At 41.5% G+C, this 24,632-nt stretch overlaps 1 protein-coding gene across 1 annotated transcript; it reads left to right on the plus strand.

The window, feature by feature from the left end:
- Window positions 1–1,073: 1,073 nt before the first annotated feature.
- On the plus strand, window positions 1,074–23,322 carry PEX10 (peroxisomal biogenesis factor 10). The gene is made up of 6 exons (XM_089684348.1): window positions 1,074–1,433; window positions 4,327–4,407; window positions 6,317–6,723; window positions 9,463–9,638; window positions 12,196–12,331; window positions 14,917–23,322. Exons 1-6 carry the CDS (start codon window positions 1,322–1,324, stop codon window positions 14,983–14,985), a joined length of 981 nt encoding a protein of 326 aa, XP_089540474.1. The 5' UTR covers window positions 1,074–1,321; the 3' UTR covers window positions 14,986–23,322.
- Window positions 23,323–24,632: the final 1,310 nt, after the last annotated feature.

Genomic DNA, 24,632 nt, shown 5'->3' on the forward strand with positions numbered 1-24,632 from the left:
GGGAGAGAGGAGGGAGGGGGGGAGGGAGAGAGGAGGGAGGGGGGGAGGGAGAGAGGAGGGAGGGGGGGAGGGAGAGAGAGAGGAGGGAGGGGGGGGGAGAGAGAGAGGAGGGGGGGGGGGGAGAGAGAGGAGGGAGAGGGGGGAGGGAGAGGGGGGAGAGGGGGGAGGGAGAGGGGGGAGAGAGAGGAGGGAGAGAGAGGAGGGAGAGAGGGGAGGGAGGGGGGGAGAGAGAGGAGGGAGGGGGGGGAGAGAGAGAGAGGAGGGAGAGAGAGGAGGGAGGGGGGGAGAGAGGAGGGGGGGGAGAGAGGAGGGAGGGGGGGGGGAGAGAGGAGGGAGGGGGGGGGAGAGGGGAGAGCACAAAAAATAAAAACTGCACAGGCGATCATATACCACTGAAAGAAAGCTCAATTTGTGGGAAAAAAAAGGCAGTAAATTTTGTTTGGGTGCAGCGTTGCATGACCGCACAGTTGTCAGTTAAAGTAGCGCAGTGCTGTAATGCACAAAATGGCCTGGTCATGAAGGGGGGTAAATTCTCTGGAGTGCAAGTGGTTAAAACTAATTAAGGGGGGGGGGGGAGAGGTAAAAAGGGGGGGTCAGTATGTCTACTATTGTGAGCTTCTGCTGACAAATGGTCCGCCCTGTATCACCTTCACTACTCAGCACAACCCCAACCACACAGCACACTTAGCGGTGGAGCCCGACACTCCAGTTTGGTCTCTTCAGCCTTGCCAGCCAGAGTTAGCCTATCAGGGGACTGCAAAGTAGAATCTCCGCCCATATTCTCTCCAGGTTCAGCACTCGGCTACTAAGGGTAGTGGGCGGAGTTTGCCAACTACAATGAAAGTAGAACATAACTACAACAGCTGCAGAGCGGGGTTGTGGGACAGATAACACAGCCTAATGGAGCAAATAGGGCGCATGTCTGGCGCCTCATTAGCGCCCAACTTCCGCTCACCCTGCGCCCCCTGTCACCTGTTCTTTTTAGGGCTGCTGGGCTTTTTTGAGATAGGGTCCTGAAGCTGCAGCTCCAATAGCCCCTATGTCAATCCGGCCCTGGCTGCAGTACAGAGCACAGCCCGCACACCATGTCATTCGCTAGTCTCCAGGAACTTTGACAGAACGCCGGACAATTATTTGCTGCGGTAACAAGGATTGACGTACGGAAAGCTCCACCTCCTACGCTGGCGCACGCATTGTACACCCGGAAGTGGGGCAGGAAGCCGGGGGGCTGGATGTTGTCATTGTTGGGGTTCCTCGGGAAGTCGTGGGGAGGCTGCGGACGGTCCCGGGGTATGAGGCAGAGGGGAGCAGGCGTGCTGATATGGCTTTGACCTCAGCAAACCAGCCTCAGCTGATTCGGAGCAGCCAGAAGGATGAGCAGTTCCAGAGCTGTCTGAGGGGGCAGGCTCATGAGGCCTGCCAGGCCTTTACTGGTGAGTACCCCAGACACAGGCAGGACATACGTGCTTTTCATGGATATGTGTGTGTATATATATATATATAATGTGTGTGTATGTGTGTGTATGTGTATATATATATATATATATATATATATAGGTATGTATAGACTGCACATGTGTATGTGTATATATATAATGTGTGTATGTATGTGTATATATATATATAGGTATGTATAGACTGCACATGTGTATATATATAATGTGTGTGTACATATATAATGTATGTATAGACTGCACGTGTGTATGTAGGCATTTACCCCCTTCCTGACCAGGCCATTTTTTGTGTTCCTTTAACTGACAATTGCATGGTCATGCAATGCTGCACCCAAATGAAATTTACGTCCTTTTTTTGCAAAGCCATACAAAGCAGTGTGCAGGATCTGACAGGGGAGAGAACTGTTTTGTTTACTTACAGTTCTCTCCCTCCCTTGGTAATGCACCTCGATCACCGGGTGTCGGCGAGTAATTACCAGCCTGGACCTGGTGATTGACAGCTGAGGCCGTGAATAGCGGCGTGGGTAGGGCAAGCGCACGGAATGCAAAATCACGTATCTATATGTGATGTTGCGCACCTGTGCCGCCCTGTAGCAGTATTACTGCTATAGGGTGCTTAGGAAGCGGTTAAAGTGCTTCTGATTAACCCTAAATAAATTTCAGCTGTTCTAGTAGGTCTTTCCTAACATTTTCTTAGTCGCATCTTATAGCAGAAGCCATGGTCCACAGAGAGCTTCCAAAGCATCAAAGGGATCTGATTGTTAAAAGGTATCACTCAGGAGAAGGGTACAAAAGAATTTCCAAGGCATTAGATATACCATGGAACACAGTGAAGACCGTCATCATCAAGTGGAGAAAATGTGACATTACCAAGAACTGGACGTCTCTCCAAAATTGATGAAAAGACGAGAAGAAAACTGGTATGGGAGGCTGCCGAGAGGCCTACAGCAACATTAAAGGAGCTGCAGGAATATCTGGCAAGTACCGGCTGTGTGGTAAATGTGACAACAATCTCCTGTATTCTTCATATGTCTGGGCTATGGGGTAGAGTGGCAAGATGGAAGCCTTTTCTTACGAAGAAAAACATCCAAGCACGGCTAAAAACACATCTGAAGTCTCCCAAAAGCATGTGGGAAAATGTGTTATGGTCTGCTGAAACCAAGGTTGAACTTTTTGGCCATAATTCGAAAAGATAAGTTTGGTGCAAAAACAACACTGCACATCACCAAAAGAACACCATATCCACAGTGAAGCATGGTGGTGGCAGCATCATGCTTTGGGGCTGTTTTTCTTCAGCTGGAACTGGGGCCTTAGTCAAGATAGAGGGAATTATGAACAGTTCCAAATACCAGTCAATATTGGCACAAAACCTTCAGGCTTCTGCTAGAAAGCTGAACATGAAGAGGAACTTCACCTTTCAGCATGACAACGACCCAAAGCATACATCCAATCAACAAAGGAATGACTTCACCAGAAGAAGATTAATGTTTTGGAATGGCCCAGCAAGAGCCCAGACCTGAATCTGATTGAAACTCTGTGGGGTGATCTGAAGAGGGCTGTGCACAGGAGATGTCCTCGCAATCTGACAGATTTGGAATGTTTTTGCAAGGAAGAGTTTGCAAATACTGCCAATCAGGATGTGCCATGCTGATAGACTCATACCCAAAAAGACTGAGTGCTGGAATAAAATCAAAAGGTGCCCATATAAACTTAAGTATCATCTTCTTTATTACTCCGAAGAAAGGTGCAAACTCCAGACAGGTAGCAGCCTGGCTTTTATAACAATCCCAGGAGTGGAGGTTCAAATTGTCTCAGGTATCCTTTAATGACTGGAGCTCTTGAAAAGATATGTTCACATTTGTAACATGTCACATGTTACAAGAGAACACCTGCCTGATCCTCCCCCTGTCCCCACACCTACTGTCACTATCTAAAAACGGATGCGGTCACGTGATCCTCCCGTCCCAGGTTTTCTGTCCTCTTTTGTTTACACAGGCAGGGCCCTTCTTTGATGTCCATGTCACTGCCTGCATGATGTGGACATTCCCTTTTGGCTGTCCAGCAGCGGGGTACTCTCAGGATCCAGAAGAGTAGTGACATCGTTGGGCACCGTCCAGCGAGGGACCACCTGTCCCCCACACCTTGAACCATGCAGGTGGTGAACCTGGACAGGGGACTTTGGTGAGTTTAACACAGAAATACAATCTCCTGTTCTATACAGCCAAGGAAGCTGCCATCTTAGCCTCTATCTGTTCTGCAGTTATGGTGCTGTACATGTGATCAATTATCACACCAGTCATTTGATGGCTTGATGGTTCAAATGAGAGCATAAGCAACTGTGATGGTTATTATTCACGGCATGCCTCAAAAATAAGTGTTTTGGGAAACATTTAAATGAATGGGTTTAGTTCCGTTTTAATTTGCTTTGCAGAGTAAAGAAAAATAAAAACCCCGCAGGGTAGGTTGCAGAGGGGAAGAAAGGGGTTTCATATTTTGTGCAAAGTGGGGCTTTAAGCAATTAAAAAATAGAACCAGCAGTCCCCTGTAAAAGAAGTTATTAAATATTTACTCTTTTTTTGGAATGCAGTAAGTCCATTCATCGCTGTCTTGAAGAGAGATGTGCACCACTGCTATAGGACTCTTCGAAACGTGCTGAATAGCATGTCCCGTGCTGGTGCTGTAGTTCCAAGAGAATGGACTCAAAAATAAATATTCCTTGTGTTCTTTTTATGGGGGGCTGCTGGTTACATTTTTTGTTCCTAGCATCAGGGTGAGTTTAGGAGCTTGCTCATGTATGTTGGTTGATCTTTAGGTCATACACACATTGCACAAATCTTTATTTGGTCACACGTTTATCTGTTTTTAATTATAGGTGCCAAAAAATGGCTGCAGTGGAGGAAAGAGATTGAGCTGCTGTGTGATCTCGCTTACTACACTCTTACCACATTTTCAGGTAGGATATTTGGAATGTCGGTGACAGATGCCCACTCTGGGTGTTTCTAGTTGGTTCAGCTGACAATCTCATGTTCTGGAGTTCTTCCCTTTTCTGCCTGCTAGCTGCTATCAGAAAGAAGATAAGATTTATTGTCCTTGCAGAATCAAATTCACAATGAAATTACATTTCTACTCCACACAGCACTTATATACCACAATCCTCAACTACACGTATACCATACACAAACGCCCAAAAAACTGCATTTTAAAAACAAGCAAGAGATGATAACAAGTCTATTAACCCACTTTCATTTCATTCCTGCATTAATAGCCCTAGGAAAGAAACTCTTTGAATCTATTTGTTGTTATTTTCATTGTCCTAAAACCTCTCCCAGACTGCGATAATTCAAAGAAATGACAGCCTGGATGAGTCTAGTCTCTCACTTTTCTTTCCGCCCTGCAAAGACAATGGGTAAAGATTTCATCAAGAGAAACAAGTTCACACCCTACTATTTTCTGTGCTGTTTGAATCACTTTTTAGAGCATTTTTATAGTCCACTTACAACCAGGATACCACACTAGGATACAGTATGTTAGAATACTCTCAATGGCGGAAGAATTGAAGGTCTATAGGACCTACTTTTCCAGGCCAAGACTACCTAATTGGGCAGAGTAGAAACCCTTTCCTCATCCCAGTTATAACTCCCTTCCCAAAATAAGCAGCATGTGCTATCACCCATATTCTTGTACATTAAATATTCATTGAGATTGGTCACTGAGTTACTAAACTTCCCCCAATTGATCTTTCACTACCCTGTTGATTGGGCCCATTTCATACATCGGATCCTACAGGGGACATTTATAATGTGGTATGGTGTTACCACCACTATACGGCTGCTTTAAAACGTTTGCAAAGGGAGATTGTGGTATGTTTTAAAGCCCAACTCTGGGCTGGCCATATAAATGTAAATGTGTCCCCAACTTGTTTTCCCAAACATTTGATACAGAGGAATACTTTCCCTACTCTATGGTCCTGCAGTCTCCCCACTAGTTTCAGTAATGATGAGTAGACCTCTGAAGCCACTCTTCTTCTCCATTTGTGTTTCTGGCCCTCTGCCACCCCTAGGTTCAGCTTTAAGCATTTATTATAATTGAAATGGCACACATTTTACACATTCATATTTTACCTAATTACCTAATGATCCTTATTTTTGTGAGGGTATTTCAGTAGGTTTGTAGGCCTTTTATCTAGTATTTCTGTATATGTCAGACTGTGCTGAGCATGGACATAGGATGATAAACCACTCAGAAACTGTATTGTTGAAGTCAATAGGGCTGATGATTTACTAAAGGCAAGTAGGCAAAAGAAAAATATGTGCAGAAGTTGCACTAATCCACAGTCCATTCAATCTAATTCAGTGTCTCTCAATGCTCTGTGAAACCGAAAACAGACATGAATGAAAACATCCTCTGGCAGTTGCAGCTCTCACTTTGCTCTCTAGGTGGAGGATGCACTAAATAAAAATAAAAGGAAGAGAGAGAGAGAGAGACAGCACATGCGCCCTAGTGTGATAGGCTTTAATATAAGAAAACAAAAACAAACAAATGTAGTCATACACAAGTCCCACTCACATGCCTTGAGCCATCGATGAATGGATGAGTTCTCCACTGGTCTCTACTGTGTCACATCTAGAGATGGCCCCAGTGTGCATCATCCACCAGCTAGCAAAGCGTGCACCCCCCCTTTCCATTTTCAAGTCTATCCAACTCATCATGTGGTGCATTTTCACTTTGAAAAGAATACCCACATGCAAGGAAAATTAGGGAAAAAGATAATTTGTTGTGTAACCTTTATGGGACCACATAAAGCATCCAATCATTATCAATAATACAATTTATATTTAAAAATAACACAAACTTTTTTGTAGGTTATCAAACCTTGGGAGAAGAATATGTTAATATTGTCCAAGTGGATTCTTCAAAGAGGAAAGTGCCATCCGTTCTGCAGCGCTCTCTACTCATCTGCTGCCACACCTTGTTACCTTATTTCCTGGATAAAGAACTAGCTCGCCTAGAACAAGAGCTGCAGATTGAGATTGATGGAGTCCGGGCTCTACACAGCGGCTTGTCTTCTGGTAGTCACCACCGTTCATGGATGTGGAAGTGGATGCACAGAAAGATAGCTTCTCTTCCAGAGCAGGAAAAAAAGACTCTGGCCAAAACAGTTTATGCCATCAGGCAGAGTATCACCTTTCTTAGAAGGTTGCACCTGGCTGTGTTCTATATGAATGGAATCTTCTACCACATTGCCAAACGCATCACCGGTATCACATATGTAAGTGGCCTGTTACTGGTGATGAACCCATATGTTTTTTACTATATGTGCAATACTCCCTCCTAGGGGTTTTTATCGCTGAGCTCTGCACCTTGTAAAATCCGTAAGAGTGGCTCCATTGCAGAGCTGCTCTTGCTCTCACAGTCACCAGATTCACCTTGCTCCTCAGTCAGAGGTGATCAGTAAAAGGCTTCTCTAGGCTAAATTAACCTGATTGCAGTCAGCATTTGAATGGGCCCTGTATGGGCAAAGCACTAGTTAGCTTTAAAGCTGACCCCTAGGCAGAAATGTTAATATAGAGAGGGAGATATTTCATTTACTTTTTCGTAGCATCTACCTGTTATGCCATGCAATAATCCAGTGGTCTCCAAACTGCGGCCCTTGCTTGCTTTTATCTGGCCCTTGGGGCATTATTTTATCCACTAGTACCAACAGTGGGGCATAGTTTCCTCTGCTGACACCAGTGAAGGGGCACAGTTTCTCCTAATGATGGAGCACAATTCCTCCTACTGACACCAACACTGAGGCATTGTTTTTCCCACTGACGTCATGACCTTTTCTGCTCCCATTGGCCACAGTCTGGCCGCCCTAAAGCTGTAAGGACAATAAACTAGCCCTTTGTTCAGAAAGGTTGGAGACCCCTGCAATTATCCACCCTAAAAAAGGGTAATTCTTTAGATTTTTTCCGTAAGCGAGCAGTGATATACTTACATCAGTGCTCACTGTAGCGGGAAGACCTGGGAGTCTCTGACTCTCGGTTTGACATGTCCACTGAAGCTGGCCATAGACGGTTTATAGCAAGCAGGTTGAATGAAAAAGAAAAAAAGATTCCTATGTCCACACAAACTGGGTGGAAGGAGGAATCTCCCCCCAGCCAGGATATTGTATTCTGACAGGAAGACCCATTGCTGTCAGATTATACTGATCACCTTAAAATCTTTTTCTCTGCGTTTATTGAAGGACATAGCTAGATTTTCACGATGGATGGGTTTGATGCCCCACCTACAGGATTAGGATGCTAGGTGCAACTAAAAACAAAACCACACCTAAGGGGAGGCTCCCTGGCTGTGTCCTTCAGTGAAAGGAAGAGAAAGTTTTCTAGACTGTTTGAGTGACTACTGTCAAAAAGACATTCAACTTTTGTTGAGCAGGGTTTGCCACACACTGATCGAAATTCGTCTGGTCCCTGCTGAGACAGCCAAATGTTGATCCCTCTATAGCTAGCTTGAAGTGGTTCTAGTATTGTAAGGGTTTTTTTACCTTAATTCATAGAATGCCAAACCCTTTCAGCAGCTCTTTCTCCCCATCCCCCCTCAAAAACTTACCCTGTTGAGTCCTCTATTGATCCAGTGCACATCTGCAGTGCCTCTCTCCCCTCTACTCTCTCGCAAGCTTGGCTGAGAGCAGTGGGAGCCATTGGCTCCTGCCACTATCAGTCAATTCCAGTTTGGAGGGATTAGGGGGGGGGGGGGGAGGCAGGGCCAAGTCGCGCTGTTTGTGCACACGGCCCGGATTGGGAGCTAGCCCACTTGGCGTCCTGTGGTGGCACATGGAGAAGGAGAGCTGAGAGTGTCAGCAGGGGACCCCAGAAGAGGAGGTTCGGGGCTGCTCTGCGCAATACCATTGCAGTGAGCAGGTAAGAATATCAAGTTTAATCTTAGGGGGAAAAAATATAACAACCACTTCAAGATAGTTTTGTTTAGTCAGGCCAGGAAAATCCTGGTCTCTGGCTTAATCCAAAAGGTTTGAAGAGGTAAACTATTGTTCCACAGCCTACCCACGTTATCACCCATTGTTGCTAAAAGTCCCAAAGCATTAAGGGAATTGTATTTTGCTAGATGAACTATGCACACTCTAAAAAAAAAACTACATTGGCACTTCCTGTCATCCAGGCATAGCTGCAATTTCTGATTGATAGCGATGATGTTACAGACATTAACAATGTAGTTTTCTCAAGAAATAGACCATTTGGTAAATATAGGCATGTTTAACGTGTTTATGGACAAAAAATATAGGTGACAATTCGTAACTACCCCAGAGTTCAGCTTTAAGTTTGTGTTTTGCTTCTACAGTATTATAAACTGTTCATTCATCAGTCTTACACAGAGTTGATTACAGCATTTTAATGTTTTATTTGCATAAAACATTATTACTCTAGAACAGGGGTCTCCAAACTTTTTGCACAATGGGCCAGTTTACTGTCCTCCAAACTTTGGAGGGGGCTGGACTGTGGCCAGTGAAGGAAGAAAATGTCTTGTTGTCAGTAGTAGTAAACAATGCCCCATCATTTGGTGTCAGCGGAAGGAATAGTGCCCCATCATTGGTGTCAGTGGAAGGTATCGTGCCCCATCATTGGTATTTAATGGGAGGAACGTTTTACTGTTAATGTCAGAGGGCGGAATAGTGCCCCATCATCGGTATCCGTTGGAAGAATACTGCCCCAGCATTGATGTCAATGGGAGGAATAGTATTCCATTATTGGTGTCAGTGAGATGACTAATGCCCCATATGTCGGTGTCAGTGGCTGAAACTATTCCCCACTATTTCTGACAGTGGGGGAATGAATGCCAAAAGGGCCAGATAAAAGCAAGCAAAGGGCCACATCCAGCTCAGGGCCGCAGTTTGGAGACCACTGCTCTAGAAATGTATTAATTATCTCACATGTAAATGAGTGATGGCAGTACATAAAAGGAAATAGTTTTCCAATGGTTTTTTTTTGATCTCCTGAATCTCTTCTAGCTGCGTGTCCGTGGATCACTTGGAGATGATAGTATTGTGCGTCAGAGTTACGGTCTCCTTGGTGCAGTATCAGTGGTTCATCTCATGTTGCTGCTGTATGTCCAGCTGAATCATTTTCAGCAGAAGCAGGAAGCCCAGCAGAAATTCAAGCTACACCGCAGAATGTCGTACCAGAGGTAATCACCAGATGTTTTATTCATACATACATATATATTTTTATATATATATATATATATATATATATATATATACATACAGTGGGGATCGAACGTTTGGGCACCCCAGCTAAAAATTTGTATTAATGTGCATAAAGAAGCCAAGGAAAGATGGAAAAATCTCCAAAAGGCATCAAATTACAGATTAGACATTCTTATATGTCAACAAAAGTTAGATTTTATTTCCATCATTTACACTTTCAAAATAACAGGAAAAAAAAAAATGGCGTCTGCAAAAGTTTGGGCACCCTGCAGAGTTAATATCTTGTACTGCCCCCTTTGGCAAGTATCACAGCTTGTAAACGCTTTTTGTAGCCAGCCAAGAGTCTTTCAATTCTTGTTTGAGGTATCTTTGCCCATTCTTCCTTACAAAAGTCTTCCAGTTCTTTGAGATTTCTGGGCTGTCTGTCACGCACTGCTCTTTTAAGGTCTATCCATAGATTTTCAATTATGTTGAGGTCAGGAGATTGTGAAGGCCATGGCAAAACCTTCAGTTTACGCCTCTTGATGTAATTCCCCGTGGATTTTGAGGTGTGTTTAGGATCATTATCCATTTGTAGAAGCCATCTTCTCTTTAACTTCAGCTTTTTCACAGATGGCATCAAGTTACCATCCAAAATTTGCTGAAATTTTATTGAATCCATTTTTCCTTCTACTCGTGAGATGTTCCCTGTGCCACTGGCTGCAACACAACCCCAAAGCATGATTGATCCAACCCCATGCTTAACAGTTGGACAGAGGTTGTTTTCATTAAATTCTGTGCCCCTTCTTCTCCAAACGTACCTTTGCTCATTCCGGCCAAAAAGTTCAATTTTAACCTCATCGGTCCACAGAACTTGTTTCCAAAATGCATCAGGCTTGTCTATATGTTCATTTGCAAAGTTCAAACGATGATTTTTGTGGTGAGGACGTAGAAGAGGTTTTCTTCTGATGACTCTTCCATGAACACCATATTTGTACAAGTATCTCTTTATAGTGGAATAGTGTACCACAACTCCAGTGTCTGCCAGATCTTTCTGGAGGGATCGTGCAGTCAAACGTGGGTTTTGAATTGTTTTTCTCACAATCCTGCGAGCTGTTCTGTCTGATATTTTTCTTGGTCTTCCAGATCTTACTTTAACTTCCACTGTTCCTGATGACTGCCATTTCTTAATTACATTCCGAACAGAGGATATTGACATCTGAAAACGCTTTGCTATCTTCTTATAGCCTTCTCCAGCTTTGTGAGCGTCAACTATTTTCAGTTTCAGTTTTCTAGACAACTGCTTAGAAGAACCCATGGTGCTGACTGTTGGGGCAAGGTCAGATGAGTCTGGGCATTTAAAACCTTTGAGATTGACATCACCTGGTCTTCCCAGACGATGATTGAGAACAATCCATGACACTGGCAGGTCTCAGCTTGGCAAAGGGGGCAGTGCATGCTATAAATTCTGCAGGGTGCCCAAACTTTTGCAGACGCCATTTTTTTGTTTTCTGTTATTTTGAAAGTGTAAATGATGGAAATAAAATCTAACTTTTGTTGACATATTATAAGAATGTCTAATCTGTAATTTGATGCTTTTTGGAGATTTTTCCATCTTTCCTTGGCTTCTTTATGCACATTAATACAAATTGTTAGCTGGGGTGCCCAAACTTTCGATCCCCACTGTATGTGTGTGTGTGTGTGTGTGTGTGTGTGTGTGTGTATGTGTGTATATGTGTGTGTATATATATATATATATATATATATATATATAACATATAGTACTGTGCCCCTCTTCCTGCATGTGTGCTACTAAATGCGAGCTATGTGGTTGGAGAACAGGATGCCTTCTGCCCAAAGCTGAGACAAGTGCCAGGGAGGGGGGGGGGGAGTGTGTGTCCCACCCTGGAGTTTTCTGGTTATCCCAGGATGCTGTGGATGGTCAGGGGCTACATCACTCTCACCTAGGTGACCATAAGGAAGCAAGATGATGCTATGCGTGAAGGAAGGTATTTACTAAACAAGAAAAAATATTGTGATTATATAAGGAGGAGGAATTGAGATATTCGTCAAAGGTCTGCTTTACGTTTACATTGTCACAACTTTCTGGTTAAACAAGAACATGTCCTTGCTGAGGGGTGTTGCTTTGGCACCAAAGACTGTACTTACAAGCTCCAGTGATGGCAGTCCAGCCCTTGGAAAAAAATCATCCAGATTTTTTATTAAAATTCCACTGTTTTCTCATTTACTACCAAAAATATTCTGCAGCCTAAAAGTAGACTGTAATGTTTTTCTGGTCATTTTTATTAAAATAAAGCATCATAATATTATTTACAAGTTTATAAACTGATATTTTATGTCACTACTTTTATCTTGCACTATTATAACTGACTTTCCCTGACCCCTGGTTCAGCTATGGCAGGATGGGATAGAAGTCTGTTTCTCAGAAATTGCTCTGTGGTAATGTCTTCAGTTTAGATACAGATAGTGATTACCACAGTCATTCCATAACCAAGCTATGGAATACTGTAAATATCTTCTGTTCTGTGTTTGTAGGGCACCGCCACATGAGAAAAACTACCAGCGACCCTCTAAGTGCACATTGTGTTTAGAGCACCGGAAACATACCACAGCCACACCATGTGGCCACCTCTTCTGCTGGGAATGCATCACTGAATGGTGTAACACCAAGGTGAGGGCCCTTTGTGTTTTCTACATAATGTTTCTAGCCTGCCATAGAAAGAATGATGCAGAAATGTTTGGCTGCTATGGACCACACCTCAACTATTGTTTGCATCAGCTTCTATGTTAACCCCTTCTTGTCCACCGTACACAATACAGTGCCTTGAAAAAGTATTTGTACCCCTTTAAATTTTCCATATTTTTTCATGTTACAACCAAAAACGTAAATTTATTTTATTGGGATTTTATGTGATAGACCAACACAAAGTGGCACATACTTGTGAAGTGGAAGAAAAATGATAAACGGTTCTGAATTTTTTTTGTACAAATAAATATCTGTAAAGTGTGGCAAGCATTTGTATTCAGCCTCCTTTGCTCTAATACCCCTAACTAAATCTAGTGGAACCAATCGCCTTCAGAAGTCACCTAATTAGTAAATAGAGTCCACCTGTGTGTAGTTTAATCTCGGTACCAATACAGCTGTTCTGTGAAGCCCTCAGAGGTTTCAGAACATTAGTGAACAAACAGCATCTTGGAGGCCAAGGAACACACAAGACAGGTCAGGGATAAAGTTGTTGAAAAATATCCCAAACTTTGAACATCTCACAAAGCACTGTTCAATCCATCATCTGAAAATGGAAAGAGTATGGCACAACTGCAAACCTACCAAGACATGGCCGTCCACCTAAACTGACAGGCTAGGCAAGGAGGGCATTAATCAGAGAAGCAGCCAAGAGGCCCATGGTAACACTGGAGGAGCTGCAGAGATCCACAGCTCAGGTGAGAGAATCTGTCCACAGGACAACTATTTAGTCGTGCACTCCAGAAATCTTGCCTTTATGGAAGAGTGGGAAGAAGAAAGCCATTGTTGAAAGAAACCATAAGAAGTCCCGTTTGCAGTTTGCAAGAATCCATGTGGGGACACAGCAAACATGTGGAAGAAGGTGCTCTGGTCAGGTGAGACCAAAATTAAACTTTTTGGCCTAAAAGCAAAATATGTGTGGTGGAAAAATAACACTGCACATCATCCTGAACACACCATCCCCACCGTGAAACATGGTGGTGGCAGCATCATGTTGTGGGAATGCTTTTCTTCAGCAGGGTCAGGGAAGCTGGTCAGAGTTGGATGGATGCAGCCCAAATACAGGGCAATCTTAGAAGAAAACCTATTGGGAGTCTACCAAAGACTTGAGCTTGAGGCTGCGGTTCACCTTCCAGCAGGACAACGACCCTAAACATACAGCCAGAGCTACAATGGAATGGTTAGGATAAAAGCATATTCTTGTGTTAGAATGTCCCAGTCAAAGTCCAGACCTAAATCCAGTTGAGAATCTGTCGCAAGACTTCAAAATTTCTGTTCACAGACGCTCTCCATCCAATCTGACAGAGCTTGAGCTATTCTGCAAAGAAGAATGGGCAAAAATATCCCCCTCTAGATGTGCAAAGCTGGTAGAGACATCCCCTAAAAGACTTGCAGCTGTAATTGCAGCAAAAGGTGGTTCTATAAAGTACTGACTCGGGGTGCTGAATACAAATGCACACCACACGTTTCACATATTTGTAAAAAATGTTGAAAATCATTTTCCTTCCACTTCACAATTATGTTCCACTTTGTGTTGGTCTATCACATAAAATCCCAATAAAATACATTTACGTTTTTGGTTCTAACATGACAAAATGTGGAAAATTTATAGGGGTATGAATACTTTTTCAAGGCACTGTATATGTGACAGCGTAGCAGTGGACCTCAACACCTACGTGGCACACATGCAGTTGGCATTGCTATTCTGTGTTGGGAGCTTGCTCACTTGACATCCCCAGCACTGTGACCTCACTGTCGTTGACAAGCTCCTGGTCATTGTTTACTATCAAGAGACAGTGGGGCAGGCTCACAATCATGTGAACATTCTGATTACATTGATCACATGACTGGGAAGCTTATGTAATGCCTCCAGTGTTACGGACTTTTAAAGGGCCAATGATTGGAAAGTGTAGCAAATCGTATTGTGCATATAACAAAATACATGTAAACAAAAAAGCTTAGAAGAGGACCTTTAGTCAGCAAATCAAGTTCTGCTGGATCACTTCAGGCTGGTGGCTTTTGCAGGTAAAGCTGTGTAAAACATTAAAAATAAGTGCCTGTACTGTTTAAAATTCAGGAATACATGGTCTCACCCTGATCTGCACATGCTCAGTTGCCCTATTTTTCCACACTGTGCCTAAAATCAGAGCCACTGGAAACCAATCTGCTGACGGCCTAATGATTGCTCTGGGCTAAAAGAAAACAGCAATGATACTGGAGGCACTTTACTGCAGACACTAATTTTGGTAGCATAATTATTAATGTGGAATGTATGTTCCTTGCCAAAGAACATAATTTTTTATCAAGTTGTTATGGGTAAAGTTCTGCTTTAAAGTGTATTTTAAATTTAAGAAGAAAAATGTAATATATTGCAACTTACCAGTCTTTAGATGTGATGGCTGCATTAGTCTTATTTTTCAGACCAATTAAGAGAAGTTCACTTTAAGCTGAACACAAAATGTGCTGTTGGTTATTATGGTTTTAATGTTTTATGTGTAAAATCTCAATTTCAGGCTGAATGCCCACTGTGCCGAGAAAAATTCAATCCACAGAAGCTGGTGTACCTGCGGCACTACCGATGACTTTGTGACCATCTTTTTCAGACCAAGGGCTTCACAAGGTGTCTTCACAAGCAGTCACTGCACCTCTCGCTTACAGCTAAAGTGTTCTAACCTGTTTCACTGGAGAAGTGAGACTCCAGGACAAACTAACTTTGATGTTTACACAATGTGTGCAGCCAAACCTTTATAATTACAGGCTATACTATGGGCCGTGTGTATACTGAAGTAGAACTGGACTGATAACATATCCAGTGCACACTACTAAAAAAAAAATATAGTACTTACATTTTTCCTCTACTAGGCTGTAAATAGATGTGATTACTCTGGAACGATATATTCAGGATGAATAACCAAACACTTACCACTTGCACTTTACTACAATTCACTCTATATCTCAGTCTTTAGTAGAGAATAAATATTGATTGGCTCTCTGGTGCCCCTGCTGGCAGTCACAGCTTATGGCTTTAGATTTAGCCGGAAGTGTGACAAAACCTATTTTGTTCTGTTTCTTTTCAACCAGCAGCTTCTGACACTACCCAGCAGCAATAACCAGATGTAAAAAAATTGCAGAACTTCCTCAGGGCCACAAGTGTGATTCTTTATGGCATGGGTGAGAAAGTGGCACATATCTGTACAGCCTATATTTAAAGCTGAACTCTAGGGTTAACTATGAATTTCCATTGAAAACATCTGTTCCCAATGTGCACTCAAAGCAAGAGATGTTTTAAACCTAGGTTACCACATATGCGGTGCGGGAAACGCAGCGATCCCAGCACGTGTTTTGTGATCTGCTGCGGGTGTCAATACAAAGTTAACGACATTCCAAATGCAGGTCGCAGACACATTTGCCTGTACCAGATTGCTTGCTACAAAACGACCATGCGATCTGGTTGGAGTGCAGCTCAAAAAAAGGTGCCTGCATGTTTTTTGATGCTATGCGGTGCAATTTGAGCCAACTCAAAATAAATAGGCTCAAATTGCACCGCACTAGATCACATGTGAATTGCACAGGGATGCAGTACAATTCCAGCGTGAGCACATGCAAGCTATAGTGTGAACCGGGGCTTAGTTGCTGTGACTCTAAGCTCCCAATCTTTTCATCAGTGTCTGGCTGCCTGGTGAAGGATTTTTGGTCTGTACTTTTAACTCTTGACAACCAACTTTAGCTATGGCTGAAAGGACTACATTTCTCATGAGTCTTGGAAAATGTAGTCAAAGGTATGGGTGGTGGACAACACAACTCTCAACTAACCACCCACATAGCCGCTCAGCACCATCATCTACAAGCCGGAAACACCAATATTTGCATATGCTGTCCATAAATAGGTAAGACATGGTTAGGCAGGACAAACCAGGGGCCTCACAAAACATATCCGCCTATTGCAGGCACCTCTGACCTAAGGATGTCAGAGGTGTTCTAAGGGCATTCATGTGACCAGTAGAACAGATAAAGAGGACAGGATGTGGTTTATGAACTGGAAGAAACATAAATCCAGCCCAGTGGATGTAATTTTCCAACGTGGTTCAGGCTTTATTGCTTTCTGGAAAAGATGTGTAAAGATTCAGTTACACTAGGGGATTGCTTTTTAAAAGATGCAATAAAAATGCAGACTGGAGTTTAGTACCATGTACCCCAATTTGCCATATTTTAAGAATTTCCCTTCAATAAAATAGCTGTCATAACTACCAAACCATTGACATTGATTTAAAACACTTGTACAAGGTAAAGGAAATCCTGAAAATATGACCTGTTGAGGGTACTTGAGGATTGATGTTGGGAATCATTGCTTGAAGTGATGTTAAATCCAAAATGAAGCATATAATATATTGCAGCTTACCAGTTCTTGGATGTGGTGGCGGTATTTGTTTTCTTTTTTTTAGGCATTTTGGTTCTGTTTTCACCTGGTGATCTGACAAGTAACACACCTCCTGTATTGTGCCTCCACTGTGGATGAAGAAGCACAGGGGCACCTTTTGTAGAGCAGCATTGTCGGTCTGGGGGAGGGGAGTGTTAGATGGACTAGCAGATATATATACACTAACAAATTGAAGACAAACTCCAGCTCACACTGCAATTGCATAAACCGTTACAGCAATGTTTTTTTTGTTCTTTTAGGATAATTGTTTTACATAAATAAAAGCTGATCATTGTAAGCACCCCTGTCAGCAGTAAATGGTTTGTCTCAACACTGTAGCTACTACATTTTCAGGAGAGCTTGTTCTGTTGAAAAACAACAAACTTAATAGCTGGATCATCAGATGAAAATAAAATTTAAAAAAACTATTGTAGCAACCACATCTAAAAATTGGTAAGCTACAATATAATTTATGTTTGCTTTTTGATTTAATACAACTGTAGGGGGTCACATGTGTGCCATTGCATTCACTGTTGGTGATAAAAGCTTGACCAAAGAAAAGGGAAACTGTTGCATAGTTTGGGCTGTCAGATGCTTTTCTTCATTTAACAGTTCTTCTGTTGCGTTTTCAAACTTCCAGTGTGGGTAATTATGTTTAAGAGCCAGTTCACTCTATATGCGTTACATTGTGCTTTTGTTTTTCTGCATCCAAAATACACCAAAAGTAGGTTACATGGTTGCCAATATTATAATTCACATCGGTGCTTGCAGTTGCAAAAAAAAAGTAGAATAGGCTGCATTTTCCTGCACAATACTGTACTGGAACGTGGTAAACTCATTGGAATGCACATACACATATTTAAATTGAAGAAAATGAGTGGAAGAAAAAATGCACTGGAAATCATCAAAAATGCAGCGGAATGTGTCAAAAATGTGAATGCAGAAACGCATCTGGACTGCGTTTCTATGGTGTGAATCAGCCTAAATGTTTATGAGGTGATGGATACTCCATCAGGGCTCCGTGCCAGGCACCTCCGCTAAGCCGAGCTCATTGAACCATGACTTAATGCAGTTGGCAAGTTGTCTGATATGTCTTTGTATGCGTTAGCATTATCAATACCCTTCACTGAACCTGAACTCAAGCATTTTAGACAGTTGTCCACATACTTCAGGCAATATAGTGTTGGTGTAATATTTGTGTGTCCTGGAAGTTTGGGACATATACAGTGATGTATTTAGTCACAATTTGGTGCCTACTTTATAAGATTTTTGGTTAGTGTCGCTGATCTCTTATTGTAAATGATTTAGAAATGATAATTATCAATAGATAATAATGAATTTATGTCGCAGAGTGCAACATAGGATCACAAGCATGCGACAAAATAAAGTCTTGTGCAAGAAAAGCTATATATAACCTAGAGCTATTTCCATTTTACTCGAAGAGGTAGTTCTTTATTCTAGCTCACCTAAAAACGTTTTCTGATAGGAGTTGCAGAAAAATTGATATACAGAATTACCACACAAGCCATATGTGATTTATTGTAATAGATAATGAACTTTCATTTCAGTCTGCTCTAATGGTCTTAAATGTCACTTCCTTGGAATATAGCAACCTGGTAACATCCTTCAATTATCTGTACAATCCCCAGCTGTGTAAAGAGGGACTTCAGTTGGTTTTATTTATTTAAAAGTTAGCAGATACAAATACTGTATACTAAAAATCGGGTACCAGTGCCTGAGATCCAGCACAGTCTTCCTGCACCTGGTTCTTCTTACCATTGCGAGTCCCCGGCGCCATCTTATATACATTCAATACATTTGTTTATATACAGTATCCAGTTGTGGCTTCCTGATGCACAACTGCTGATGTGTCCAAGGAGGCTACAGAAGTGGGATCGGGTACCACAAAAAATTGGTACGCACTTCTTGTTCCCTGAAAAAAACATGTAACTCAGCCAAAGGCTGGAGGGAGGGAGCGAACCAGCGGGACCTCACTTTTTGAAACTTCCTGATATATAAATAAATACATGCGCGCGCACACACACACACACACATATATATATATATATACACAGTTGTGTTCAAAATAATAGCAGTATGTTGAAAAAAGTGAATAAAGCTCAAAATCCTTCTAATAGCTTTTATTTCCATACACACAAATGCATTGGGAACACTACACATTCTATTCCAAATCAAAACATGAAGAAAAATATATCACATTTGTGTTGTTCCTCTAAAAAAAATTGAAGAAAAGTGAATATTAGACTGTTCAAAAAAATAGCAGTGTTTGTATTCTTTACAAACTCAAACATTCACTATATAAACTGAAAAATGTTTGAAGATTTTGCTTTCCTTTGAATCACTTAATTTTTAGTTGTAGTCGCACTGTTTCTGAGAACTGCTGTACATCTGTGTTGCATGGAGTCAACCAACTTCTGGCACCTGTGAACAGGTATTCCAGCCCAGGATGATTGGACTACATTCCACAGTTCTTCTCTATTTCTTGGTTTTGCCTCAGAAACTGCATTTTTGATGTCACCCCACAAGTTTTCTATTGGATTAAGATCCGGGGATTGGGCTGGCCACTCCATAACGTCAATCTTGTTGGTCTGGAACCAAGATGTTGCACGTTTACTGGTGTGTTTGGGGTCGTTGTCTTGTTGGAACACCCATTTCAAGGGCATTTCCTCTTCAGTATAAGGCAGCATGACCTCTTCAAGTATTCTGATGTATTCAAACTGATCCATGATCCCTGGTATGCGATAAATAGGCCCAACACCGTAGTATGAGAAATATCCCCATATCATGATGCTTGCACAACCATGCTTCACTGTCTTCACAGTGTACTGTGGCTTGAATTCAGTGTTTGGGGGTCGTCTGACAAACTGTCTCCGGCCACTAGACCCAAAAAGAACAATCTTACTTTCATCAGTCCACAAAATGTTGCGCCATATCTCTTTAGGCCAGGCAATGTACTCTTTGGCAAATTGTAACCTCTTCAGCACGTCTTTTTTTTTTCAACAGTGGGACTTTGCGGGGGCTTCTTGCAGATAGCTTGGCTTCACATAGGCGTCTTCTAATTGTAACAGTATTTACAGGTAACTTTAGACCTTCTTTGATCTTCCTGGAGCTGATTGTTGGCTGAGTCCTTGCCATTTTGGCTATTCTTCTATCCATTCAAATGGTAGTTTTTCGCTTTCTTCCACGTCTTTCAGGTTTTGGTTGCCATTTTAAAGCATTTGCGATCATTTTAGCTGAGCAGCCTATCATTTTCTGCACTTCTTTATATGTTTTCCCCTCTCCAATCAACTTTTTAATCAAGGTACGCTGTTCTTCTGAACAATGTCTGGAACGACCCATTTTCCTCAGAATTTCAGAGAGAAATGCACTGTAACCACCATGTACAACATTTGCTGCCTTCCTTCCTTAAATAAGGGCAATAATTGCCACCTGTTTTTCAAAGAATGAATGACCTCACTAATAGAACTCCACACTGCTATTATTTTGAACATGCCCCTTTCAATTAGTGATTCAATTACACAGAATCAGCAGCTTGCATGTCATGACTGTTGGGTCTGTTGGATTTCTATTACTCTACTACACCTGCTAGTAAATTATTTGCCATGTAGAAATATAATTTCTGCCAAAAACAGTGATTGATCAGGTTAGTGATGTCTGACTGCTATTATTTTGAACACAACTGTATATATATCACTTTGGTTTGGCAACTCTCCACCAAATGGGGGCTCCTGGAAAACCAGGGTTATCCAGACTGAGAAATCCATGTGTAATCAAGCCAACAGAGGCACAAAAAAAGTCTTTGGAATCCATCGTCTCCTACTGATTCTAATCACTAAGGTTTGAAAAGTCTCCAGATGCTTGAGGTGATTGTAGCCATATTAGTGCACTTGAGACGGGGGCCCCTGGAGGACCGTGATCACCAAGGCTGAGTCTACATGCAATCGAGTGCCAAACAATCATCTCGGGAGTCTTTTATTGATACAGCCAGTGACCACAATTGTGTTTCAGGGGCTGGAACACCCCCTTTCCCCCTTGATTGGAGCTGAAACAAAGTAAGGGAGTGTTTTATAGACTCAGGAATACTTCTTGTCTGACAGATTTGTAACAAGGATTACCCAGAATAGTCAGTACATGACACTGCCAGTGTTAGCGGCAAAGTGAAAAGAGTCTACAAAACACTCCATTACTATGTTTAAGCCCTGATGCAGGGAGATGTTCTGGCACCTGAAATGCTATCTTGCTCATTTTCACTCTTATTGACATGATTACAAAAGGTAAAGTGAAAAGCCATTTACCTGTAATAGTTCTGTGTTTCTAGAGTCACTGTTAGAAATTAAAAACCAAAATTTGGCAAGGATATGATCCTGCAACAGAACATAATGCTATTTTAGACATTTTATTTGCCTGGTCATCCTGCCACTAACATATCTCCTGTATTAGGGCATCTGTCTTCTGGATGAAATGGTAGAGCAGATGCCTTTGGCCAGCAGCATTGTTGGTCTTGGAGAGAGGGGTAACGTAAATCGATAAAAGGGGTAACGTTCGATGCACTAATAGATTTAGATGGACTTGACTTACAAATTGAAGCTGAACTTCTGTTAAACACTTTATAGGCAGGTATAGCAACTTTTTTTCCTTTTGCAATAAAGGTTTTGCATAAATGAATAATGGATGATCATTATAAGCACCCCTGCCAGTGCTTTAAGCAAAGTTTTTTTGGGCCAAGCTGGATAGCGAAGCTGGAGTTAGGCTTTACAGTGGACTTGGTCTGCATGTAGCAGAGCTAGGTATTTTGTAACCAGAACTGGCATTTCTGATCTAGAAACTAGTATTAATTAGTGGCACTTTATATAAAACAATAATCATACTACCTTTACTGTAGACAGGCTACAGGAAATCAACCATCCACCGCTTCTTCCTCTCCATGACAGATTTGGTGATCTTTGGTGGTGGCCATATCTGAATTAAATAGACAATTGGCATTGATGCTGAATATCCATACTGGGCAGATTGCAATCCCTGCAAGACTATATTTGTCATCTTAGAGAGGTGAAAATATTTTTAGATCTCAGAAATCAGGGGCATCCAGTGTACAGCCTTACTGCTGAGAAAGCTAAAACAGCCTTTCTTGGCCAATAATCAGGTTGTATATGGACACAATATTTTTTTTTGTATATATATGAGCATAGATAAAATTTCATGTCATTGACTAAATACTAGGTATCGGTGACCATTTCAATATTGTTTGTTGGGGGGACTAGATAACAGAAGAAATTGGATTTTGCTTTACCTGTAAACCTGTAAATTTGCTATCTTAGAGGACTGTACTGTACAATTTAGATAGACCATACATATCAGGCATTTTTTTTTTTGGATGACCGCACATTTTGAAGTTGCACTTTTCAATGTACACAATGTCATGCTTTGCTAAGCACTGCAGGAGGACAAGATGGTAGTTTTCTGAAAGAATCCAAGATGCCATATCTATATGCATTTTGACAATTTAATAGTCCGAGACTTTACTTTGAGGATGGTCAGCTGATTTGAGATCAAACCTGTAAGGTATGTGCGGTCACTTTAAACCAATTTTTTCACTTAAATTTTAATATTAAGAGGTTACCTGTAAAGCTGCAACTGGAACTCATCTTCTCGGCTCTGTGCAGAAACTGATATTTCTGGTAGTGTCCATCTCCTGTAGCATTCCATGTTCCTCTTGTCAATTCCATGTCATGGAAACAAGTTCTCTGTAACGGAGCTGCTCAGTTTCTGTTGGAAAGTTATGTAGTTGCTTTTCTAAAGGTAACTTCTTTATTTGATTATTTTAATGGCAGTTGCTTGCAGGGAAACTAACCTATAAACATGGAAGCTGCTATCACTGACTTGCTTTTTTTTTTTTTGAAGGTCCTACCTCTGTGGCTGCCATTTGTATTTATTGTTCCCTACTGGTCAAGTAAGTGACTTGGAACACGTATGTGCATATCAGGTGTCCTGACACTACCCTAACGCCTGCTTCTTCCAGGTCAGTGACTCAGTGGATAGGGAGGCAGTCGTGATAGCCTAAAGCTTGCACTTACAAAAACAAGTCAGCAATGGGCACTTCTTGATTTCTTTCCTGACAGGTTCCTTTTAGTATTTTCTGTGTGTGTGTGTGCGCACACACATACACACACCGACACAGCTTAGTGTGGGGGGAAAATACTGGAATTTAATAACTTCAGAAATCCACATGAGATTGCCGTAAGCCCCTCTTTAGTCAGCAGTGTTTTAGTAGTATTCTTGAGTAGTTTTGTTTAGAGAGAAATTGGATTTATTATTCTTCTGTATGATTAATATATACAGTATTTCAGTGTGTGATGGCGATATCTGTATGGTATAGTGTTTTTATTTAAAAGAAAACCAGCATAGCATATCTCTAAATTGTTTTCTGTGATAACTATTAATTTAATGTTTTGCTATTAAAAATTAAATTCTGGAACTTTAATTGTGTGTGTTTAACATATATTTTAAATAAAATATTCTCTTCTTACTAAGAGCATTTGAAAGAAAATCTGCACAAAGAAATATGAAAGTAAATTAGAAATATCCTATGAGCCACTATAAATATTTGTTCTAGAATAATTCGCTAGCACCTAGCTATATTCTCATTAAATATACAAACATTAGCAAAAAAAAATTGAAAAGTAGGGCCGCGCCCTTATGTAAACACCGTGAATAAATAAATAAAATCAATTTATAGTAAATAATATTCAATGATCTATAAATAATTTCCCCTTAGTTACTCCAGATAAGAAAAAAAAAAATAGTTGATATTAATTAATGAAAATAAATAAATTTAGAATAATTCGTAAATATTCAATAGAATTGAAAGAATAATTAAATAAATAGATTCATAAATGTCCAATAAAAATTGAAAATCCCTTCATATATCAAATCCCATCTAAGTGGGACTATATACTGCAAATGGACTGTTCACATGATTTCCAAAATGACACCTCTCAAGATGAAATGAGTTACTTGGTGTTCTTCTATTAGTAGAAGACTGAATGTTTCTCCTCTTTTGCTCCTACTGATCTGCCATAAATAGATCCTGGACTAGATCTTCCCTCCAAGAGTTGTTGTTTATTTTCTCCCTGTTGCTCAGCGTATTGCTAGATAAAAGCCAACAAAGCGCTTTTGATACAAACACTGTATCCAGCCTGAGCGGCGTGTGGGCTCATACTGCCTATACTCGCTGTGCATCGGAGTCCGGGTACGTGGTGACGTCGGTGCCCCTCCCGGGGAGGGGCACCGACTTCACCACGTCGAAATCAAATATCGTTAGAAAACCAGTATTTTCAAAAGGAAAATAGGTATATAGTTTTCCTCAAAGCCTATTTTCGTAATGTTCTAATGCAGAGTATGATGCCAGACTTCCTGTACAGAGCCTCCTGCACTGTGCTCCATTCTGAAATTCTGCACAGTGAACATGACTTGAAAATAACATATTGATTGCAGAGACGTTTTGACTGTACAGGGGACACGACACGGACTGCTGGAGATCCCGTTGGTTGCTCCAATGCAGGGCTCAGCAGTCCAGATCTCCACAGTGCTGACTGCACAGAAGTGCACATGCTTAGCAACAGGAAAGAGCCATGCGTATTGTCTTGTTTACAAACCAAAATGAAAATGTTTAAACACCAGACCATTATATTGCAGCCATTTCATATTTTAATGCATTTATTCCTAAAGCTAAAGTCACATTGCCATCTGATTGTCACCTGTTGATTATCCAACAACTATAAAGTGCAATTC

The sequence above is a fragment of the Staurois parvus genome, unplaced genomic scaffold, assembly GCF_062004578.1.
Source record: "Staurois parvus isolate SC_StPar_1 unplaced genomic scaffold, SC_StPar_1.0 ptg000346l, whole genome shotgun sequence".
Taxonomy (NCBI): domain Eukaryota; kingdom Metazoa; phylum Chordata; class Amphibia; order Anura; family Ranidae; genus Staurois; species Staurois parvus.